General features: G+C 44.4%; 2 protein-coding genes and 1 long non-coding RNA gene across 3 annotated transcripts; 1 reads left to right on the forward strand and 2 right to left on the reverse strand.

The window, feature by feature from the left end:
- Nucleotides 1-2,379: 2,379 nt before the first annotated feature.
- On the reverse strand, nucleotides 2,380-7,749 carry LOC110520420 (E3 ubiquitin-protein ligase TRIM45). Its single transcript, XM_021597733.3, has 6 exons — nucleotides 6,743-7,749; nucleotides 5,771-6,522; nucleotides 4,492-4,621; nucleotides 3,384-3,498; nucleotides 3,157-3,283; nucleotides 2,380-2,827 (listed from the first exon to the last, which is right to left on the reverse strand). Exons 1-6 carry the CDS (start codon nucleotides 7,231-7,233, stop codon nucleotides 2,640-2,642), a joined length of 1,803 nt encoding a protein of 600 aa, XP_021453408.3. The 5' UTR covers nucleotides 7,234-7,749; the 3' UTR covers nucleotides 2,380-2,639.
- On the forward strand, nucleotides 6,747-13,971 carry LOC149984684 (uncharacterized). Its single transcript, XR_016494815.1, has 3 exons — nucleotides 6,747-7,060; nucleotides 13,518-13,700; nucleotides 13,803-13,971. It is a non-coding gene; the product is annotated as an uncharacterized LOC149984684 (long non-coding RNA).
- Nucleotides 7,751-10,431, reverse strand: LOC110520422 (V-set domain-containing T-cell activation inhibitor 1). The gene is made up of 5 exons (XM_021597734.3): nucleotides 10,209-10,431; nucleotides 9,960-10,024; nucleotides 9,355-9,732; nucleotides 9,009-9,263; nucleotides 7,751-8,243 (listed from the first exon to the last, which is right to left on the reverse strand). The coding sequence occupies exons 1-5, from the start codon at nucleotides 10,238-10,240 to the stop codon at nucleotides 8,116-8,118; spliced, it is 858 nt and encodes a 285-aa protein (XP_021453409.2). The 5' UTR covers nucleotides 10,241-10,431; the 3' UTR covers nucleotides 7,751-8,115.
- Nucleotides 13,972-20,800: the final 6,829 nt, after the last annotated feature.

Consider the following 20,800-nt stretch of genomic DNA (forward strand, 5'->3'; position numbering starts at 1 on the left):
GAGGACTTTTGGTTGTCAAGGAAAATGTATGGAGTAAAAATGACATGATTTTCTTTAGGAATGTAAGTGGAGTAAAAGTTGCCAAAAATATAGTTAGTAAAGTTAAGTACAGATATCCCAAAAAACTACTTAAGTAGTACATTAAAGTATTTTTACTTCAGTACTTGACACCACTGGTCCACTGTCAACACTTGGTGGGTGTGTGTTCTTATGTAAGAGGTGGGGGCAGTTGTTCAGAGAGATCAGGTAGCAGAGGTCTGTTTTTGATCCAAACCTTCATCATCATCATCTCCAATGATCTTTAACCCCTCCCTGCCCCCACTAAACAACTATACAGAGGAGGTTCAGCTCCCTCAGGGAGGGTGAGAATGCATTTTGTTAAGTGTAACACCAGTAGTCAAACAGCGTTTCAACCAACCAGCAGTGAGTGGTACAGCTTCCACATAGGCAGCAACTGTACAACCAGCTAAACATTACATCTGGTTAGAACAGTCAGTGCACTATTACTCAATTCCAATATAGCGTAATTAAAAAGGTATTGCACTTGATTAGGCACTGTACCCACTAATAAGGATTCTCCAAGTAGCTTGTATTTAATGGAATATTTCCAATACTGAGATGGTATGATGGGCTGAAGTAGGAGTGAATAGCCCACTACTGCCATACAGTGGCGGAGAGAGGAACCGCAGTGACAACTAAACATCACCCTGTTGTGTATTCTAAACGACTAAATGTATTAGGAAGTATATACATTTGAAGTCGGAAGTTTACATACACTTAGGTTGGAGTCATTAAAACTTGTTTTTCATCCACTCCACAAATGTCTTGTCAACAAACTATTATTTTGGCAAGTCGGTTAGGACATCTACTTTGTGCATGACACAAGTCATTTTTCGAACAATTGTTTACAGACAGATTATTTAACTTATAATTAATTCACTGTATCACAATTCCAGTGGGTCAAACGTGTACATACACTAAGTTGACTGTGCCTTTAAAATGATGTCATGACTTTAGAAGCTTCTGATAGGCTAATTGACATCATTTGAGTCAACTTGAGGTGTACCTGTGGATGTATTTCAAGGTCTACATTCAAACTCAGTGCCTCTTTGCTTGACATCACAGAAAAATCAAAAGAAATCAGCCAAGACCTCAGAAAAATAATTGTAGACCTACACAAGTCCAGTTCATCCTTGGGAGCAATTTCCAAACGCCTGATGGTACCATGTTCATCTGTACAAACAATAGTATGAAAGTATAAACACCATGGGACCACGCAGCCGTCATATCGCTCCGGAAGGAGACGCGTTCTGTCTCCTAGAGATGAACGTACTTTGGTACAAAAAGTGCAAATCAATCCCAGAACAACAGCAAAGGGCCTTGTGAAGATGCTGGAGGAAACAGGCACAAAAGTATCAATATCCAATGTAAAAAAAGTCCTATATTGACATAACCTGAAAGGCCGCTCAGCAAGGAAGAAGCCACTGCTCCAAAACCGCCATAAAAAAAGCTAGACTTCGGTTTGCAACTGCACATGGGGACAAAGATCGTACTTTTGGAGAAATGTCCTCTGGTCTGATGAAACAAAAATAGAACTGTTTGGCCATAATGACTATCGTTATGTTTGGAGGAAAAAGGGGGGTGGCAGCATCTTGTTGTGGAAGGGCAGCAGGAGGGACTGGTGCACTTCAAAATAGATGGCATCATGAGGAAGATAAATTAGGTTGATGTATTGAAGCAACATCTCAAGACATCAGTCAGGAAGTTAAAGCTTGGTCGCAAATGGGTCTTCCAAATGGACAATGACCCCAAGCATACTTCCAAAGTTGGGGCAAAATGGCTTAAGGACAACAAAGTCAAGGTATTGGAGTAGCCATCACAAAGCCCTGACCTCAATCCTATAGAAAATGTGTGGGCAGAACTGAAAAAATGTGTGCGAGCAAGGAGGCCTACAAACCTGACTCAGTTACACCAGCTCTGTCAGGAGAAATGGGTCAAAATTCACCCAACTTATTTGTGGAAAGCTTGTGGAAGAATACCCAAAACATTTGACCCAAGTTGAACAATTTAAAGGCAGTGCTACCAAATACTATTTGAGTGTATGTAAACTTCTGACCCACAGGGAATGTGATGAAAGAAATAAAAGCTGAAATAAATTCTCTACTATTATTCTGACATTTCACATTCTTAAAATAAAGTGGTGATCCTAACTGACCTAAGACAGGGAATTTTTACTAGGATTAAATGTCAGAAATTGTGAAAAACTAAGTTTAAATGTATTTGGCTAAGGTGTATGTAAACTTCCAACTTCAACTGTATGTTATGCTTTGTATTCAGGATAGAAACCTCATAACTGTTAATATTGTACGACACATTAAGTTATTCCAGTGTTATTTATTTCAGAATAAAAATAATGGTCTTTCAAATACATGAAAGGCACTAAATCAGTCTTGTGATGTAACATGCACATGCAAAACAATAGAAACGACAGAATAGTTAGCTACAGTAGCGGATCACAACAAATATTGTTTTGTGTATAAAATCTACATCTTGAAAATAGAAATAAATAGAAATTCTGAAAGGGTTGATTTGTAGACCCATGATATCTGGTGGGGATAGGGGTGTCCTGGCCCTGTCCCTCAGAGCTCCACTGTCCTAAGGTGGCCCCGAGGCGAGCCTGTCCCCCCCACTGCTGTTATTGTTCCACCCACTGCCGTTATGACACTCTGTGGCAGGCACTCTGAGGCCTCCACCGTACTTCCACAGCACGACCAGTGGGGCTTACCGGGGTGACCCTTATGGCCGTGACCACAGCCCTGGAACCCTCCTGCGCACACACACAAAAAGCGAGAGTACTATTCATACATTGTACCTGATATTTTCAGAGTAAGAGAAGAAAAGCAAAGCTACCGTGACCGTCTGTGTTTATTCACTTTGGAAAATAGCAGGTGCACATTTGCAAACGCTTAGTAAATCTGGCTGGTGCATAATGTCATGGGGGACATAATGACAGACACAGAGCCGTAACGAGTTACTGTTACCTGATGTGACATTTCCCATTCTGCACATACTTAGCGTACCGGTCCTTTAGTAGCCTTTACTCTGCTGCACATACTTGGCATACTGTCCCTGTACCCTGTAGTCTGCTGTACCTACCTGGCATGGTTCCCATGCAGCCACAACGGGCCTCTTTAGAACCCCCACTGGAGCAGAAGGAACAGCAGTGGAACGTTCCACGGTGCCACCGGACCTGTCTCCTCACATTCAGGACAAAGGGGGAACCCTGGAGGGTGAAGCGATTGCCAGGGTCATTAAGTAAGCATAGTATTATTACTAAATCCTGATTGTCATGATTATCGTCATTATCAAATACTGTACAGTACCTTAACGTGTAGGGCCTTGACACACACCCACACAGAGTAGGGCCCTGGCTCCATGGGGGTGTAGGAGACAGAATAGGAGCCATCATTGTTATCCACCACCGCCGCCTCCACTCTGCTACAGAGGACACAAGTAATGATTTATTTATCTGTTATTTTACCAGGTAAGTTGACTGAAAACGCGTTCTCATTTGCAGCAACGACCTGGGAAATAGTTACAGGGGAGAGGAGGGGGATGAATGAACCAATTGTAAACTGGGGATTATTAGGTGACCGTGATGGTTTGAGGGCCAGATTGGGAATTTAGCCAAGACGCCGGGGTTAACACCCTTACTCTTACGATACGTGCTATGGGATCTTTAATGACCTGAGAGTCAGGACACCGGTTTAACGTCCCATCCGAAAGACGAATTAACAGCAGCAGATACAGTATATATATTTTTTACATTTTACCCCCTTTTCTCCCCAATTTCGTGGTATCCAATTGTTAGTAGTTACCATCTTGACTCATCGCTACAACTCCCGTGCGGGCTCGGGAGAGACGAAGAAAAGCAAAGCTACCGTGACCAAGTCGCACTCTTTAACACAGCGCGCATCCAACCCGGAAGCCAGCCGCACCAATGTGTTGGAGGAAACACTGCACCTAGCGGCGACCTGGTTAGCGTGCACTGCGCTCGGCCCGCCACAGGAGTCGCTAGTGCGCGATGAGACAAGGATATCCCTACCGTCCAAACCCTCCCTAACTCGGACGACGCTAGACTAATTGTGCGTCGCCCCATGAACCTCCCGGCCGCGGCTGGATGCGACAGAGCCTGGGCGTGAACCCAGAGTCTCTGGTGGCACAGCTAGCACTGCAATGCAGTGCACTAGACTACTGCGCCACCCGGGAGGCACGCAGCAGATATATTTGATGATGTAGTTATAACGCATGGTACCACTTACAAAGCATGTATGACTCCTTTATTACAGCATCATCTCATAATGATCCGGACTAAATAACAAATGACCATCAAGATTAGCTCAATCAGATCAGAAACCCGGCACCCCCGGCACACCCAGTAGTACAGAGAACTTGGTAGATGTGTGTGCTGCAGATGATCTGGTTCCTCACCAGTCTTTCTTCTCCTTGTGGACCATACTGACCAGGACAGCTTCCCCTCCACGACCCATCTGCTCCCCAGCAAAGTCTCTACACACCAGGGTGAACTCCCCTCTCTGGCCTTCCCTGCCACGCTGCAGACCTGGGGGCAGGGACAGGTTAAAGGTCAGTCTCTCTTTCACTCACACACACACGTTCGTATTACTTCCCTCTCAGCGCTGACAAAGGTTGTTTTCCCCTGAAACACCTTTTTGGATAACACTTGAGTAGAAGGCTCTGTATATACATAAGCACATAAAGCCACTCTGATCTAGACACTGGTGGTGTGGCTTTGTGTGTGTGTTCTGGTGACAGCCATGCACGCTGTCACACTGCACCAGCAGCTGTTGCTCTTAACACACAATTTACTGCTTGTCCTACACTACAGTGGGCCAAACCCCTGACTTCAATCATTTAATCGCAGAGCCTGTGTGGTTTTAACATGGGCACACATTTGTAAATACTGTATTATTGATAAGAGTGGCTTAAGCCTGTATTTCTTGACTATTTCCTGGCACTAATTCTATAACATCATTATCCTTAAGCCCAGAAACTGGGGAAGTAAAGAAACAGTGACATGGGCTGCAGGTTCTCTTTTTCAACTCTTATCACAAACACTCTCCAAGGCCCTGTAGTAGGCACAGACAAAACACACACACCTGCTTTATGGATTGACATCTGTCCATATATTTAAATGAATACAACTAGGGGCAGTTGACTTTGACACAGAGAGTCTCTATTTGCTGAAGCCATGCATCTCCAGCTCTGCAGGCAAACATTAGCCACAGCAGGGAATAGCTCTTTGTACTATCACAGTGGGCATGCTGCTACAGAGCGGTGTGTGTGTGTGTGTGAGTGTGTACCACAAAAGAGAGGGGTATATCTCAAATACCTGTGTTTTGACAAAGCAAATACCTGCCACTTGAAATGTTTCCATAAAGACCAGGAATGTCATCTACTACTTATCCTTTACATACTGTATAATTGCCTAAGGTCTCTGTTTGTTTGTTTGTTTGTTTCTTTGTTTGTTTGTTTGTTTGTTTGTTTGTTTGTTTGTTTGTTTGTTTGTTTGTTTGTTTGTTTGTTTGTTTGTAGGTCTGTTGTAAAAGAGCATCTCCTAAATATAGTTAAAGAGGTTGCCTTCAGGGTTGTTCAAAGTGGGACAGGAGAACTGCCTCAGAATTAGGGGCTAGGGAAAATATGGCATAGGGGCTAAGGGTTGTTTCTGGACGGGACCTTGGTTGGGTCTCACCTTCCCCTTCAATGGTGCACCTGCTGAGCTCCAGGGTCTTGGTGTGGATCACCCCCACCATCGGGTACCCCGCCATCTCGCCTGCACTCTCCTGTGGCAGGAAGCAAATACTGCTCCCTTCATCAGGGCAGACGGCTTCTGGGGGGGGGTTGTAACCCGTCTCCATCAGGACAGCCAGCCTGCGGAGGGTCACGTCCTTAGCACTGAGGATTTCTGCGTCCGACCCGCACGTCAGCAGTCGCTCGGCAAACTCCACCCCCCCGCGGGTGTCCGACAGGGCCTGCTGCAGCTGCGCCCTCTGCAGATGAAGATGACTCCTGCGCTGCAGACCCAGCTCCTCTAAGCGCCGTAGCAGCAACAGGCAGTGCGATTCCACAGCGCTAGCATAGCCTCGTGCGAAGGAACGCACCTCGTCCACCGCCGCATCCACCCTGGTCTGCAAGGTCTCCTGGGATAGGTCCACCTTCCGCAGTGACTCCTCCAGCTGGTCCAGCCGTGGCCGCAGGCGCCCGGTAACCAAATCCCGGATACGGCCCCCATGGCGATCGATGACATCACGTGTGGGGAGGCAGCGGTGGTCGCGGTGGAAGGTGGCGGCACACTCCAGGCAGACAGGTAGGTCACAGGGCTCACAGAAGAGACGCAGCTCCTGGGCAGGGTGGAGGGAGCACAGGACGGGCCGAGAGAGACAACCCTGGGTCTTCAGGTCCTCCAGACACTGGACGGTGTGAGACGACGTCCTCTTCTGTCTCCTGGGGAGGAAAGAAGGTGGAGATTGTGAACTCATAGGTTCCACTTGATTACACTGTAATTGCATGTAGCCTACCTGCCTACAGTTATCATGTAATAAAAGGCAAGTGGCCAGCTCAAAGCTTAAATGTAAGTCGGGAACCAACCATAATCCTAGACTAGTTAACTTGCAACAATGTTGAAACATTGAACATGAGTTATAAATATTTTTTATGCACTCACCTGTGTGCTTGAATACAAAACTCACACAGGTTGACACTGCACACCTCACAACGCTTCTCTGCGTCCCCGTCGCTGCACAGGTCGCATACCACAGAGTTCTTGCTCATCAGCGTCTCCAGAAACACTTCGTCCAGGGCCAAGTGGTCAGTGGTCAGCCCGTCCACTCCGGACAACGGGATGTCCACCTCGGAGTCACACTCCGGACAGAGAACGGTGACGGCAGAGGGCGGCTCGCCTGCCAGAGGGACCGCTTTACCATTGTGTACTCCCGAAGACACCGAAAATGGTTCCAGTTGACGAACGCAGTCTGCGCAGAAGGTGTGTAAACACTGCATAATTTTAGGCTCGCGATATAAACATTTACAAACGCGGCACACTGCCCTCGCATTGATCACGACGCCCCCGTTATCTCCGTTTTTAGAGCTCGAGTTTGTGGTCGCGCTTGGCGAGGAATCCACATCTTTTTCCAAAATTTGGTCACAGTGTGACATTGTGTTTTATAGTATTGTCTCGTTTCTTTAAAAACAATTTGTTACCGGATTTTGTTTAAGAATAAAAAATACCGGTGTCAGAAATCGACCTAGGCTACCAATTTGCAACTATATCAGTAGCCTAGGTTACAGTTAACGTTAGTATGCAACAGAAAACCCCAGCATAATACCGTAACACCAAAATAACATTCCGTGTAGGACTGTATAGGCCTATAACTATTGTTACGCTGTTTCCTACACCCTCAACTTTTCTTCCGTAATACTCCACACTAGGTACGTTCTCTTCCTTGAAACATGAAACCCTCTTCTCCAGTCCAATGAAAAACAGCCTTTGCACCCCCAGGCGTGGTTTGAAGTTGTTCGCGATCTGAAGCAGAGAACTAAACGACGTCCAGGCCCCTCAACTCAGCAGAGACAGAATATCCTTCCCGCAGGCCCCATCTACTGGTTTGAAAGACCATGCATGACCCATGCAGCTAACACAGAATGAACTTCAACAAGCACCAAACTCAAACAATTTAAAATAATTTACATTTTATTGTAAAAAAAATAAACTATAGACCTATAGATTCACGTGTTACACTGATAGCCCAGTAGACTGATTGCCACAGTGAATCCCATAGAAACCAAAAGTAATTGTTATTATTATGTAATTACAGTATTGCTGCTGTATGTAACTATAATTTCACCACTTATTAGATAACCTATAGCCACACACGCACGCACACACACTGTATCTCCACTTGTTATACCCAACATAAATTCCATCAGACTCCAGGCAGCCCAAGGCTAGTGGATAGTACCAGACTAGTTCACTTTACCACAGTACTTTTAGTAACCTTGACTGTAGGCTATGAGGAACAGTTGGTGTCAATGTGTTTATCAGGTTAGCTGGTAGATCCAGAGAAAAACACTGGCCGTAGCTGCGAGAACGTGCCATTGAGGTAGTAGTATGGGTGGTGCAGCTGAAGTATTGAAGGAGAAGAAAGTCTTTGCTGATATCTCTGTATCTGTAATTTAAAAAAAGATGCTGACTGTACAGTATGCACACTGCCAAACATACACTGAGTATACCAAACATTAGGACCCCCCCAGAACAGCCTAAATTAGTCAGGACATGGACTCTACAAGGTGTTGAAATCATTCCATAGGGATGCTGGCCCATGTTGACTCCTGATGCTTTCCACAGTTGTTAAATTGGCTGCATGTCCTTTGGGTGGTGGACAATTCTTGATACACACGGGAAACAGTTGACTGTGAAATACCCTGCAGCAGCGTTTCTTGACACAAACTGGTGTGCCTGGCACCTGCTACCATACACCGTTCAAAGGCACTTAAAGGTTTTGTCCTGCCCATTCGCCCTCTGAATGGCACCCATACACAGGCCATGTCTTAAAGCATTAAAAATCCTCCTTTAAAGTGACATCAATATGGGATGATAACTTTCACCTGAATTCACCTGGTCAGTCTATGTCATGGAAAGAGCAGGTGTTTTTAATGTTTTGTATACTCAATTACTTCTGTTAGTTATGTCCTAGAGAGCTCCCAGTCATTGGTAGGGTTAAACGCCACTTTAATTGCATCTTTATTTAGTTGTCATGTTTGGCCGGGTTGTTGTGGTGAAATAGACTGAAGAGTGTGTAGGTGTCCTCTGAGTGAGTGACTTAACTTGTGTAAGTGTTTTTAAACTGAATGAGAGTTGTCTAACATGCAGTTCTCATCCAAGTATTTTCTCAGTATAAAATTGTATTTTCTCTGAAAGGTGTTTACTGGACCTTTGATGGTTGCCTGGGAGATAGCCTTCACCAGAGGGTTTTGGATGATGCAGGTGTAGCTGCCATACAATTTGATTGGCTGAAGGGAGCTGATGAATCGAGTTATCCCGGCGGAGTTGTTGAAGAAGCTAGTTTCACTCTCGTTCAGGACGTTGTCATTGACGTCCAACCAGGTGATGTTTGGTTTGGGGAACCATCTCTCTGCCTCTGCCGTTAGGGTAGAGTTTACCCGCTTGAATTTGGGGGCTGAGAAAGCTGAAGTGAAGCATATTTTCAGAGTAGGCTACTTTGTGTGCAGTTCAATATTCAGTGTGAAATATTGAGAATGTCTAACATGGCTCCTTACCTGCAGCTCTGAGGTTAACACTGGCATTTCCCGAGCAACTAGGAGTGCTCACACTGCAGTAGTACACCCCATTGTCTCCCACTTTTATGTCCCTCAGCAACAGGGAGGCATTGCCTCCACCTATGGCATCTGAGAACAGCAGGGTTCTATTTTTAAACTGGGGGTTTTGCTCCGTCAGCTGGACTGCGCCTTTATCATACTTGTACACCACTTCACTTAGCCCCTCCTTCGTCCAGGTGATTGACACCTGACTGGTCGATTCCCTGCTGTTAGTGGAAGTCTTGAACTTGCAGCTCAAGATGACATCCTCTCCCAAGTACCCGATGGGCCACTTGTCAATGCTATCCACAGTGCCCTTGGAACCCCCTAAGCCCTGACCTAGAGGACAGCACACAGCAGAACACAACATACAGGAAGCTTAATTTCCATACATAGAGATGTGTGCAGTTCATAGGAACTATAGTTACACACAAACACACACACACTGGCAAACGCACACAGGTACACATGCAATCTCACATATGCTCAAATACATGTTAACAGAGACATCACATGAATATTGACAATGATAGTGACACAAGTCAATATATATGCTCACTACGTACCTGAAAATGACACAGACAAGATGAGAATGATGAGTCCAGCAGTTACGAAGATACTGACTATCAAGCTGCAAAAGGAGATGGGGTTGAAACTATCAAGAACTTTCCAAGTCAATTGAACATCACAATATCCAATGATGAATTAATCTCACTATGCATTTGTTGGTGATAAAAAGCACAGCTGTTGCTGGGCCTCAAACAACAACAACCATATATATATATATATATATTTTAAACACATTGTGTCCTCACCCCCACAAGATTATCTGTCCAAATGAGGCCATGGCTCCTCAATGGTAGCTGGCTTTTTTTTTTTTAGCAGGGTTATGATAGTTCCAGCTGCTCCCTTTACCAGAGTCCACATACAGTATCCATGTGATGTGTCGTCTGCAGCAGCTACATACTGTATGAGATCGACTGTAGCTCCACATCGGAAGTCCTCACCCACTGTATGTCATTCATGTAATATCAAACCCTGTACTCAGGAAAGAGAGGGACTCTCCCTGAGTAAATATTGTCACTTAGGTATGTGTGCACTGCTTACTGACTTACCATTAACATTTTTAACCAGAGGGAAGAAATAGGGATATAAGCAGACTTACTTGGCTTAAGCCCTTGGCTCCATAGGAGCGTAGACCATTGACTGATCTTCAACACGGGGGCCCCACTGGGGTGCATGCTCAGCCCCCTCCTGTAATCCATGTTCACCCAGGACTGCGTGGCCACGCACGTCTCCAACTCAATCACAAAGTTTGCTGACGACACAACAGCGGTAGGCCTGATTACCTACAACGAAAAGATAGCCTACAGGGCAGAGGTGAGTGCCTTGGTGGAGTGGTGCCAGGAAAATAACCTCTCCCTCAATGTCAACAAATCGAAGGTGCTGATCAGACTGCAGGAGACAACAGAGAGAGCAAGCCCCCATCCACATTGACGGGGCCGCAGTGGAGGGTCACAAAAGCTTCAAGTTCCGCAGCATGCACATTACTGACGACCTGAAATGGTCCCTTCAAGTTTTAATGTCACGTGCACAAGTACAGTGAAATGCCTTCCTTGCAATCTCTAGACCCAACAATGCAGTAATTAATAACAACATAATACTAAAAATAACATACAGTAGAACAAAAACACACAAGAAAGTAAGTTCCAGTACCATATTTACAATGTGCAGGGATACTGAAGTGATAGAGGTAGATATGTATAGGGGTAAGGTGACAAGGCATAAGGTTCTATGATAAATATGATAAACAGAGTAGCGGCAGCGTATATGATGATTATATGTGAGTGGGTGTGCGTGTGTAGAGTCAGTATAAATGTATTTGCATATTATGTGTGTGTGTGAGCAAAATATGAAGTGAGTGCCAGTGTGTGTGTGAGTGTGTAGGGCCCTTTGAGTGTGCATAGAGACAAGTCAAAAATAAAATAAAAGGGTCAACTCAGATAGTCTGTGTAGCCATTTGTTTAGCTATTTAACAGTCTTATGGTTTGGGGAAAGAAGCTGTTGAGGAGCCTGTTGGTGACAAATTTGATGCCAGCACCTCTTCAAACTCAGGAGGCTGAAAATTAGGCTTTGCCCCGAAGACCCTCACAAAATTCTACATATGCCCCATTGAGAGCATCCTGTCAGGCTGTATCATCACCTGGTACGGCAATTGCAGGGCTCTACAGAGGGTGGTGCGGTCACCCCAACGCCTCATCGGGGGCACACTGCCTGCCCTCCACAACATCTATAAGGAGGAGGCAGTACAGGTGCATCAAAGCTGGGACAGAAACTGATAAACAGCTTATAGTGTATCTGCAGGCCATCAGACTGTTAAACAGTCACCACTAGCCGGCCTACACCCAGTACCCTGCCCTGAACCTCAGACACTGTCACTAGCCGGCTATCACCCTCTACACTACCCTGTACCTTAGAGATCGCTGACCTACAGTTGAACTCTGAAGTTTACATACACCTTAGCCAAATACATTTAAACTAAATTTTTCACAATTCCTGACATTTAATCCTAGTAAAAATTCCCTATCTTAGGTCAGTTAGGATCCCCACTATATTTTAAGAATGTGAAATGTCAAAATAATAGTAGAGGATAATTTCTTTCAGCTTTTATTTCTCATTCCCAGTGGGTAGGAGGTTTACATACACTCAATTAATATTTTATAGCATTGCCTTTACATTTTTTAACTTGGGTCAAATGTTTTGGGTAGCCTTCCACAATAAGTTGGGTGAATTTTGTCCCATTCCTCCTGACAGAGCTGTTGTAACTGAGTCAGGTTTGTAGGCCTCCTTGCTCGCACACACTTTTTCAGTTCTGCCCACACATTTTCTATAGGATTGAGGTCAGGGCTTTGTGATGGACACTCCAATACCTTGACTTTGTTGTCCTTAAGCCATTTTGCCACAACTTTGGAAGTATGCTTGGGGTCATTGTCCATTTGGAAGACCCATTTGCGACCAAGCTTTAACTTGAGACTGATGTCTTGAGATGTTGCTTCAATATATTTCACATAATTTTCCTTCCTTGTGATGCCATCTATTTTGTGAAATGCACCAGTCCTTCCTGCAGCAGAGCACCCCCACAACATGATGCTGCCACCCCCGTGCTTCACGGTTGGGATGGTGTTCTTCGGCTTTTTAGCGTGCCCCTTTTTCCCTCCAAACATAACAATGGTGATTATGGCCAAACAGTTATATTTTTGTTTCCTCAGACCAGAGGACATTTCTCCAAAAACTACGATCTTTGTCCCCATGTGCAGTTGCAAACCGTAGTCTAGCTTTTTGCTGTTGTTCTGGGATTGATTTGTACTTTTCTCACCAAAGTACGTTCATCTCTAGGAGACAGAATGGGTCACTTCCTGAGTGGTATGATGGCTGCGTGGTCCCATGGTGTTTATACCTGCCCAGGGACTGCGGTTGAAAATTAGCCGGCTGGCTAAAACCGGCACTTTTACTGAAACGTTGATTAATGTGTACTGTCCCTATAAAAATAAAATAAACTCAAACTCAATATTGTTTGTACAGATGAACGTCATACCTTCAGGCGTTTGGAAATTGCTCCCAAGGATGAACCAGACTTGTGGAGGTCTACAATTTTTTTCTGAGGTCTTGGCTGATTTTTTTGATGGCAAGCAAAGAGGCAATGAGTTTGAAGGTAGGCCTTGAAATACATCCACAGGTACACCTCCAATTGACTCAAATGATGTCAATTAGCCTATCAGAAACTTCGAAAGCCATGACATAATTTTCTGGACTTTTCCAAGCTGTTTAAAGGCACAGTCAACTTAGTGTATGTAAACTTCTGACCCACTGGAATTGTGATATTATATTAGTGAATTATAGTGAATTAGTGATATTAGTGAATTATAAGTGAAATAATCTGTCTGTAAACAATTATTGGAAAAATGACTTGTGTCATGCACAAAGTAGATGTCCTAACCAACCTGCCAAAACTACAGTTTGTTAACAAGAAATTTGTGGAGTGGTTGAAAACGAGTTTAAATGACTCCAACCTGTCACGAATCCCGCTTCCTGAGTCTGTGTTTGCCTGTGTTTCTGTCCTGGAGTGTGTTTCCGGTGTCCTGGAACGCACCCTGTCTGGTTGCCGGGCGAATTAGCTTCTTGGGAGATCGATGTTCACCCGCACCTGTATCCCATCAGTAATCTGCACACCTGTCCTGATCATCACCTCTCCCCTTCAAAAGCTCTGACCTGACATCCATTCCCTGCCGGATCGTTAGCCATGAACAGTATGTTGTGCCAGAGTATCAGCCTCAAGTTGGATAGAATTTGTTTTGTTGTTTGTTACGTATTGCTTGCCTTGAACTTACCTCTGTTTGTTCTGTCTTCAGTTACTCACCCGGATCATTTACCCCATTCCCGCCTGGTCGTCAGAGGATTCCGCTTCCCCATTGGATCCACCTATTTACTCCCATCAACTCATCACCGCTACCCGCTACACCACCTGGATATATCTACCCATTCACATTCACTTGTAAATAAATACTCACCTTCTTCCTACTCTCCTTGTCCTGATCTGCTTCTGGGTTCGATTTTGAAGAATCGTGACACAACCTAAGTGTATGTAAACTTCTGACTTCAACTATATGTACAGTGGGAAGAAAAAGTATGTGTACCCTTTAGAATTACTTGGATTTCTGCATAAATTGGTCATACCATTTTTGTCTGATCTAAGTCACAACAATTGACAAACACAGTCTGCTTAAACTAATTATGTTTCATGTCTGTATTGAATACACCTGGTAAACATTCACAGTGCAGGTTGGAAAGTATGTGAACCCTTGAATTTAATAACAGGTTGACCCTCCTTTGGAAGCAATAACCTCCACCAAACTTTTTTTTGTAGTTGCGGATCAGACCTGCACAACGGTCAAGAGGCATTTTGGACCATTTCTCCTTACAAAACTGTCTCAGTTCCACAATATTCTTGGGATGTCTGGTGTGAACCGCTCTCTTGAGGTCTTGCCACAGCATCTCAATCGGGTTGAGGTCAGGACTGACTGGGCCACTCCAGAAGGTGTTTTTCTTCTGTTGAAGCCATTCTGTTGTTGAATTACTTCTACCTTTTTGGTTGTTGTCCTGTTGCACCTAACTTCTGAGCTTCAATTGGCGGACAGATGGCCTTACATTCTCCTGCAAAATGTCTTGATAAACTTGGGAATACATTTTTATGTCGATTATACCAAGCTGTCCAGGCCCTGAGGCAGCAAAACTGTGTCATTACACACACCTGGTTCCAATTCCTTACTGGTTGTTTGTATAAATATGCCCTTTGTTTCCCCATTGGGCTGTCGATTATTGTTCCCATGTCCGTTGGTCGTGTGAGTACCTATGTGTTGTCTCAGCCTGTGCTGCATGTTTTGTGTATTACGGGTCTCGTCCTGTGTCGTTCTACAAGGTTCATCATCGCTCTTTTGTTTGGGTACATCCCAGTGTTTTGTATGAGTGTTTGTTTTGGGTGTATTAAACTCAGATGTATTCATGCGCCTCTCTCAATCCTTTACACAAGCGTGACAATGATCCCTCCACCACAGTTTACAGTTGGGATGAGGTTTTGATGTTGGTGTGCTGTGCCTTTTTTTTCTACATTGTTCCTTCCAAACATCTCAACTGGAGTTTCATCTGTCCACAGAATATTTTGCCAGTAGTGCTGTGGAACATCCAGGTGCGAACTTCAGAGGTGCCGCAATGTTTTTTTTGGACAGCAGTGGCTTTTCCCCCAATCCTGGATATCATTTACGCACCACATTCTCCATGAATCTATTACAGAAATTGATGCTGTGATTTTAATAGATCTACAGATTTATATTAAAACATCCTTGAAGTGGCACAACGTTTGGTTACATTATGAAATGCCTTTAATGAGCTCCACTTCCCTTTTACTGAGCTCCACTTCCCTTTTACTGAGCTCCACTTCCCTTTAATGCCGTTATTGCCACAGTTCGGTATTCCAGTAGAATGTTGATTTTGATGTGTCAGTGCATTCCTGCTAATATCATGCTGTCTTCATCAACTGGTGCAATCTAAAAAATTACAAAGACAATAATTGTGGAGTCACAGACCTCACCCAGTTTTTATTTTGGTAGAGGATGGGGTGCAAACCAAGATCACATGACAGCTTTTGAAATAACGTAGGTGCTTTCCAGAGGGAACTGAAATATGACCATGTTATTTAGAGTTCCAACAGCTGAACACAGCAACCCATAATCTAGACATGTTGACCTCTGAACCTCAGCACCACTGATAATGATGAGTCCAGTTAACAAGAAAGTAAGGACGATCATGCTATCCAAGTAATTTGAGCATCACAATAAGTTTGTCACACTATGCACTTGAAAGCACAGCTATCGCTGGCCTTGAATAGCAACCACAATATTTTTTCTGGAAAAACATCGTAGCCATTGCTTTACCTCTACCAGAATACTTTTTTATGTGAAGCCATGGTTTCTTGGTAGATGTGTCTTTCTCAGCAGTGGGGTTATAGTTAGTTCCAGTCGCTCCTTATCTTTTGCCAGAGGGGAACACAATTTGGGTAGAAAATAGGGATAACATCTATCCACCACGTTCTCCCTAGAGAGCCTCAACAGTTGCACACATCAACCTATAATCAAAACATTTCCTCCTGTGATCCGTAGCAATAAGATGAGGATGATGAGTCCAGTTATTATTATGATAAGGACGATAGTGCTGCAAATGAAGATGGATTTAAAAAAAAATCAAAATCAATTTAGAATTTTCCAAGTCAATTGAGCATCACAATTTCCAATGATAATCCAATTATACCACGCCCTTGTTGGTGATCGCTGGCCTTGAATAACGACCACCCTATTTTTCCAGGTAAAAACACATTGAACAGAGGCCTCACTTCCAGAAGATGACCTTTCCACATGAAGCCATGGTTTCTTGGTTGCTGTGTCTTTCTTAGCAGGGTTATGGATAGGTCTAGTTGCTCCTCTTACCAGAGTCTACCTTCTTATCAAATCAAATCAAACTTTGCCGCATGCGCCGAAAACAAGTGTAGAATTTACTGTGAAATGCTTACTTACAAGCCCTTAACCAACAGTGTAATTCAACGAGAAGAAAATATTTACCAAGTAGGCTAAAATAAAAAGTAATATTAAAAAGTAACACAAATAGAATAACAATAACGAGGCTATATACAGGGGGCACCAGTACAGAGTCAGTGTGCAGGGGTACAGGCTAGTTGAGGTAATCTGTACATGTAGGTGGGGGTGAAGTGACAAACAAACAGTGAGTAGCAGCAGTGTACAAGGGGGGGGGGGGGGGTCAATGTAAACTGGTCCTGGATGGCAGGAAGCTTGGCCCCAGTGATGTACTGGGCCGTTCACACTACCCTCTGTAGTGCCTTACGGTCAGATGCCGAGCAGTTGCCATACCAGGTGGTGATGCAACCGGTCAGCATGCTCTCGATGGTGCAGCTGTAGAACATTTTGAGGATCTGGGGACCCATGACAAATCTTTTCAGTCACCCGAGGTGGAAAAGGTTTTGTCGTGCCCTCTTCAAGACTGTCTTGGTATGTTTGAGCCATGATAGTTTGTTGGTGATGTGGACACCAAGGAACTTGAAACTCGACCCGCTCCACTACAGCCCCGTTGATGTTAATGGGGGCCTGTTCAGCTCTCCTTTTCCTGTAGTTCACGATCAGCTCCTTTGTCTTGCTCACATTGAGGGAGAGGTTGTTGTCCTGGCACCACACTGCCAGTTCTCTAACCTCCTCCTTGTAGGCCGTCTCATCGTTGTCGGCGATCAGGCCTACCACTGTTGTGTCATCAGCAAACTTAATGATGGTGTTGGAGTTGTGTTTGGCCACGCAGAAAGGGCAGTGTGGAGTGTGAATGAGATTACGTCATCTGTGTATCTGTTGGAGCGGTATGCGAATTGGAGTGGGTCTAGGGTGTCCGGGAGGATGCTGTTGATGTGAGCCATGACCAGCTTTTCAAAGCACTTCATGGCTACTGACGTGAGTGCCACGGGGCGGTAATCATTTAGGCAGGTTACCTTCGCTTCCTTGGGCACAGGGTCTGCTTGAAACATGTAGGTATTACAGACTCGGCCAGGGAGAAGTTGAAAATGTCAGTGAAGACACTTGACAGTTGGTCCACGCATGCTTTGAGTACCCTTCCTGGTAATCCTTATGGCCCAGCAGCTTTGTGAATGTTGACCTGTTTAAAGGTATTGTTCACATCGGCTACCGAAATTGTTATCACACAGTCATCCAGAGCAGCTAGTGCTCTCGTGCATGCTTCAGTGTTGCTTGCCTTGAAGCGAGCATAAAAGGCATTTAGCTCATCTGGTAGGCTCGTGTCACTGGGCAGCTTGCATCTGGGTTTCCCTTTGTAGTCCATAATAGTTTTCAGGCCCTGCCACATCCGACGAGCGTCAGAGCCGGTGTAGTACGATTCAATCTTAATCCTGTGTTGACACTTTGCTTGTCTGGTGGTTCATCAGAGGGCATAGCGGGATTTCTTATAAGCGTCCGGATTAGTCTCCCGCTCTTTGAAAGAGGAAGCTCTAGCCTTTAGCTTGATGTGGATGTTGCCTGTAATCCATGGCTTCTGTTTGGGATATGTACGTATAGTCACTGTGGGGACGACGTCATCGATGCACTTATTGATGAAGCCGATGACTGAGGTGGTGTATTCCTCAATGCTATTGGATGAATCCCGAAACATATTTCAGTCTGTGCTAGCAAAACAGTCCTGTAGTGTAGCATCTGCGTCATCTGACCACTTCCGCATTGAGCGAGTCACTGGTGCATCCTGCTTTAGTTTTTGCTTGGAGGATAGAATTATGGTCATATTTGACAAATGGAGGGTGGGGGAGAGCTTTGTATGCATCTCTGTGTGTGGAGTAAAGGTGATCTAGGATTTTTTCCCCCATGGTTGCACATGTGACATGCTGGTAAAAATGTGGTAAAACATGATTTAAGTTTTCCTGCATTAAAGTCCCCGGCTGCTAGGAGCACCGCTTCTGGGTGAGCATTTTCTTCTTTGCTTATGGCCTTATAGAGTTGGTTGAGAGCAGTCTTAGTGCCAGCCAGTGATGGGCATTCCAGCTCTTTTCAGTGAGCCGGCTCGTTCGGCTCAGCTCACCAAAATGAGCCGTCTCTTTTGGCTCCAAAAAGGCTCTTTAAAAAAAACATGTTTTGTGTTTTTTCAAGTCAAACAGTTTGCAATAGTTTGACTATGTTTGGTGTTAAAGCAATTCTAATTGAATTATTAAATTAAATCATACTCTACCTTAACCGCGATGTATTTAAAAATGCATTGGTTTGTTATGAAAAATAATGCTATTAAACATTTGCGTTTAAAGTATAACTTTTTAATGTATATTAACAAAGTGGATATAAATACAATCTGAACAGCATAATAGAATATTGCACCATATCAAATAAAAAATAACAATGTGCAAAACAGAAGCATCCCACTTAAAACATTAAACTGGTCCCTCTTTTCTCTCTCTTCTTTATTGCCATGTTTTAACCAACAGCACACAGCAATGCTGACCATATTTTGCTTTTATGAGAGATTTGCATTCAGAAATGCAAGCTGCCTCACTTTCGAGGAGCTGATGCGGTTTCTTCTCTCAGTAATTATTTGTCCCGTTTTCGAGAAGACCCTCTCAGACAGAACGGATGTGGCCACTATGCAGAGTCTCCCTGTCATGACTTTAGTAAGCCGTGGGTAGACAGAGGCCTTGTTCTTCCACCAGCTCAGAGGATCTTTAGAGCTCCTGCAAATAGGATCGGACCTCCATTATTTGATCTGCTGAGGGATTCCTTCGTGTTGCATCCCCAGGTGCTCTCTCGTCAAACAGCATTCAAACAGCAGATGTTTGTGGCACTACTGCTAGTGCTTCTGCTCCATATGATCCCTCTTCTTCCTGTTGCCCTGGTGCCTGAGCCAGCTGACTGCTGGGGCTATCCCTCCCTGCTGCTGATGTTATTATTTGAAGAGCCTCATCAATCACTCTAGCATCACTGAAGGCTAACTTCTTAAACCTGGGGTCAAGTGCAGCGGTTTCTGATTGCACGTGATTCTATTCCATTCTGTGGAAATTTCTGTCCATTGATGAACATAGGGTGTCCATCAACTCTGTCACATGTCCTGTGGTTACATTTGCTTCTTTCTGGCGGCTGGCTGTGATTCGCTGCAGACCCTTACACAGGAGTATAATTTTTGAGGCTGTCACATAGCTGAAAAGAGAGAACAGTAACATATTAGTTCAGGTTCATGTTGTGTCCACTGATACTACATTCTCATCTACTGCTCATATACATATATAATACTGGATTAAATAATGATGTAGTAATAACTGCTTACTGTACCTCTCTCCACTGATCTCCACATTGACCTGCTCAAATGGTTCCAGGACTCTGCACATCTCCTCCACCACCTCCCATTCCTCTTGGGTCAGAGCATCAACAGGTGCATTGACAATGGCCAGGGTAGAGATGATGGCATCCTTTGACTCAAGAAACCGCTTCAACATATAACATGTTGAATTCCACCTTGTAGTGAAGTCTTGTTTAGCCTTGTAGTGTTGCGTAGACTTTAGTTTTTCAGCACCTACTGTGCTCCTGTGGAATTATTCCACAGCTGTTTTCACTTTGTCCACAGTGGGCTTCATCACCTTCAGAGCATCTCTTACAATCAGGTTGATTGTGTGGGCAAGACATGGATGATGGGACCATTTTAAAATGTTCATGGCTTTGGTTATGTTAGCTGCATTGTCGCTAACACAACAGACCCCTTTTTCATCTACTTGCCATTCTCTGGCCACTCTCAACAGTTCTTCTTCCAAGTTCTCTGAGGTGTGTCTGTTGCTGAACTCAAAGCAGTCCAGAAGACAGCTAGACATCGAAAAATCTTCAATGATGTGACATGTAACCGACATGTAAGAAGTGGTTACCCTTGATGTCCAGCAGTCAGTGGTAAGGCAAACTGCAGTAGCTTTTTAAACTCTTTCCCGCACTGAAGCCTGTGTGCTTTCGTACAGTTGTGGAATAAGTGATTTTGAAAGGGTTTTCCCGCTTGAAATTGTGTACATTGGATTTAGACTATTGCTATTATTTCTAAAACCTCCGTCCTCCACGATCAAAAATGGCTGGAAATCGTCTGCAATCATTTTAGCCAATGCAATATCAATTTGGCCTTGTTTTGCAACAGACATAGACTTTGGCATAAACTGGTCCATAGACGACAGCTGTTATTGACAAAAAGACACACACCCCCACCCCTCGTCTTACCAGAGGTAGCATCTCTGTTCTGCCGGTGCATGGAAAATCCTGCCAGCTCTGTATTGTTA

Source organism: Oncorhynchus mykiss, chromosome 3 (genome assembly GCF_057628025.1).
Source record: "Oncorhynchus mykiss isolate SJ-2025 chromosome 3, ASM5762802v1, whole genome shotgun sequence".
In the NCBI taxonomy this organism is placed as follows: Eukaryota; Metazoa; Chordata; class Actinopteri; order Salmoniformes; family Salmonidae; genus Oncorhynchus; species Oncorhynchus mykiss.

Excerpts from the sequence above, each read along its gene's own strand:
- LOC110520420 (XM_021597733.3), bottom strand. The coding sequence starts at position 7,233 with ATGTCACACTGTGACCAAATTTTGGAAAAAGATGTGGATTCCTCGCCA. Across the intron at positions 3,284-3,383 it reads TCAAGGCCCTACACGTTAAG|GGTTCCCCCTTTGTCCTGAA; the intron begins GTACTGTACAGT and ends TTCACCCTCCAG. Across the intron at positions 2,828-3,156 it reads CTGCATGGGAACCATGCCAG|GAGGGTTCCAGGGCTGTGGT; the intron begins GTAGGTACAGCA and ends GTGTGTGCGCAG.
- LOC110520422 (XM_021597734.3), bottom strand. The coding sequence starts at position 10,240 with ATGGCCTCATTTGGACAGATAATCTTGTGGGG. Across the intron at positions 9,733-9,959 it reads CTTGTCTGTGTCATTTTCAG|GTCAGGGCTTAGGGGGTTCC; the intron begins GTACGTAGTGAG and ends GCTGTCCTCTAG. Across the intron at positions 9,264-9,354 it reads TGTTAACCTCAGAGCTGCAG|CTTTCTCAGCCCCCAAATTC; the intron begins GTAAGGAGCCAT and ends GCTTCACTTCAG.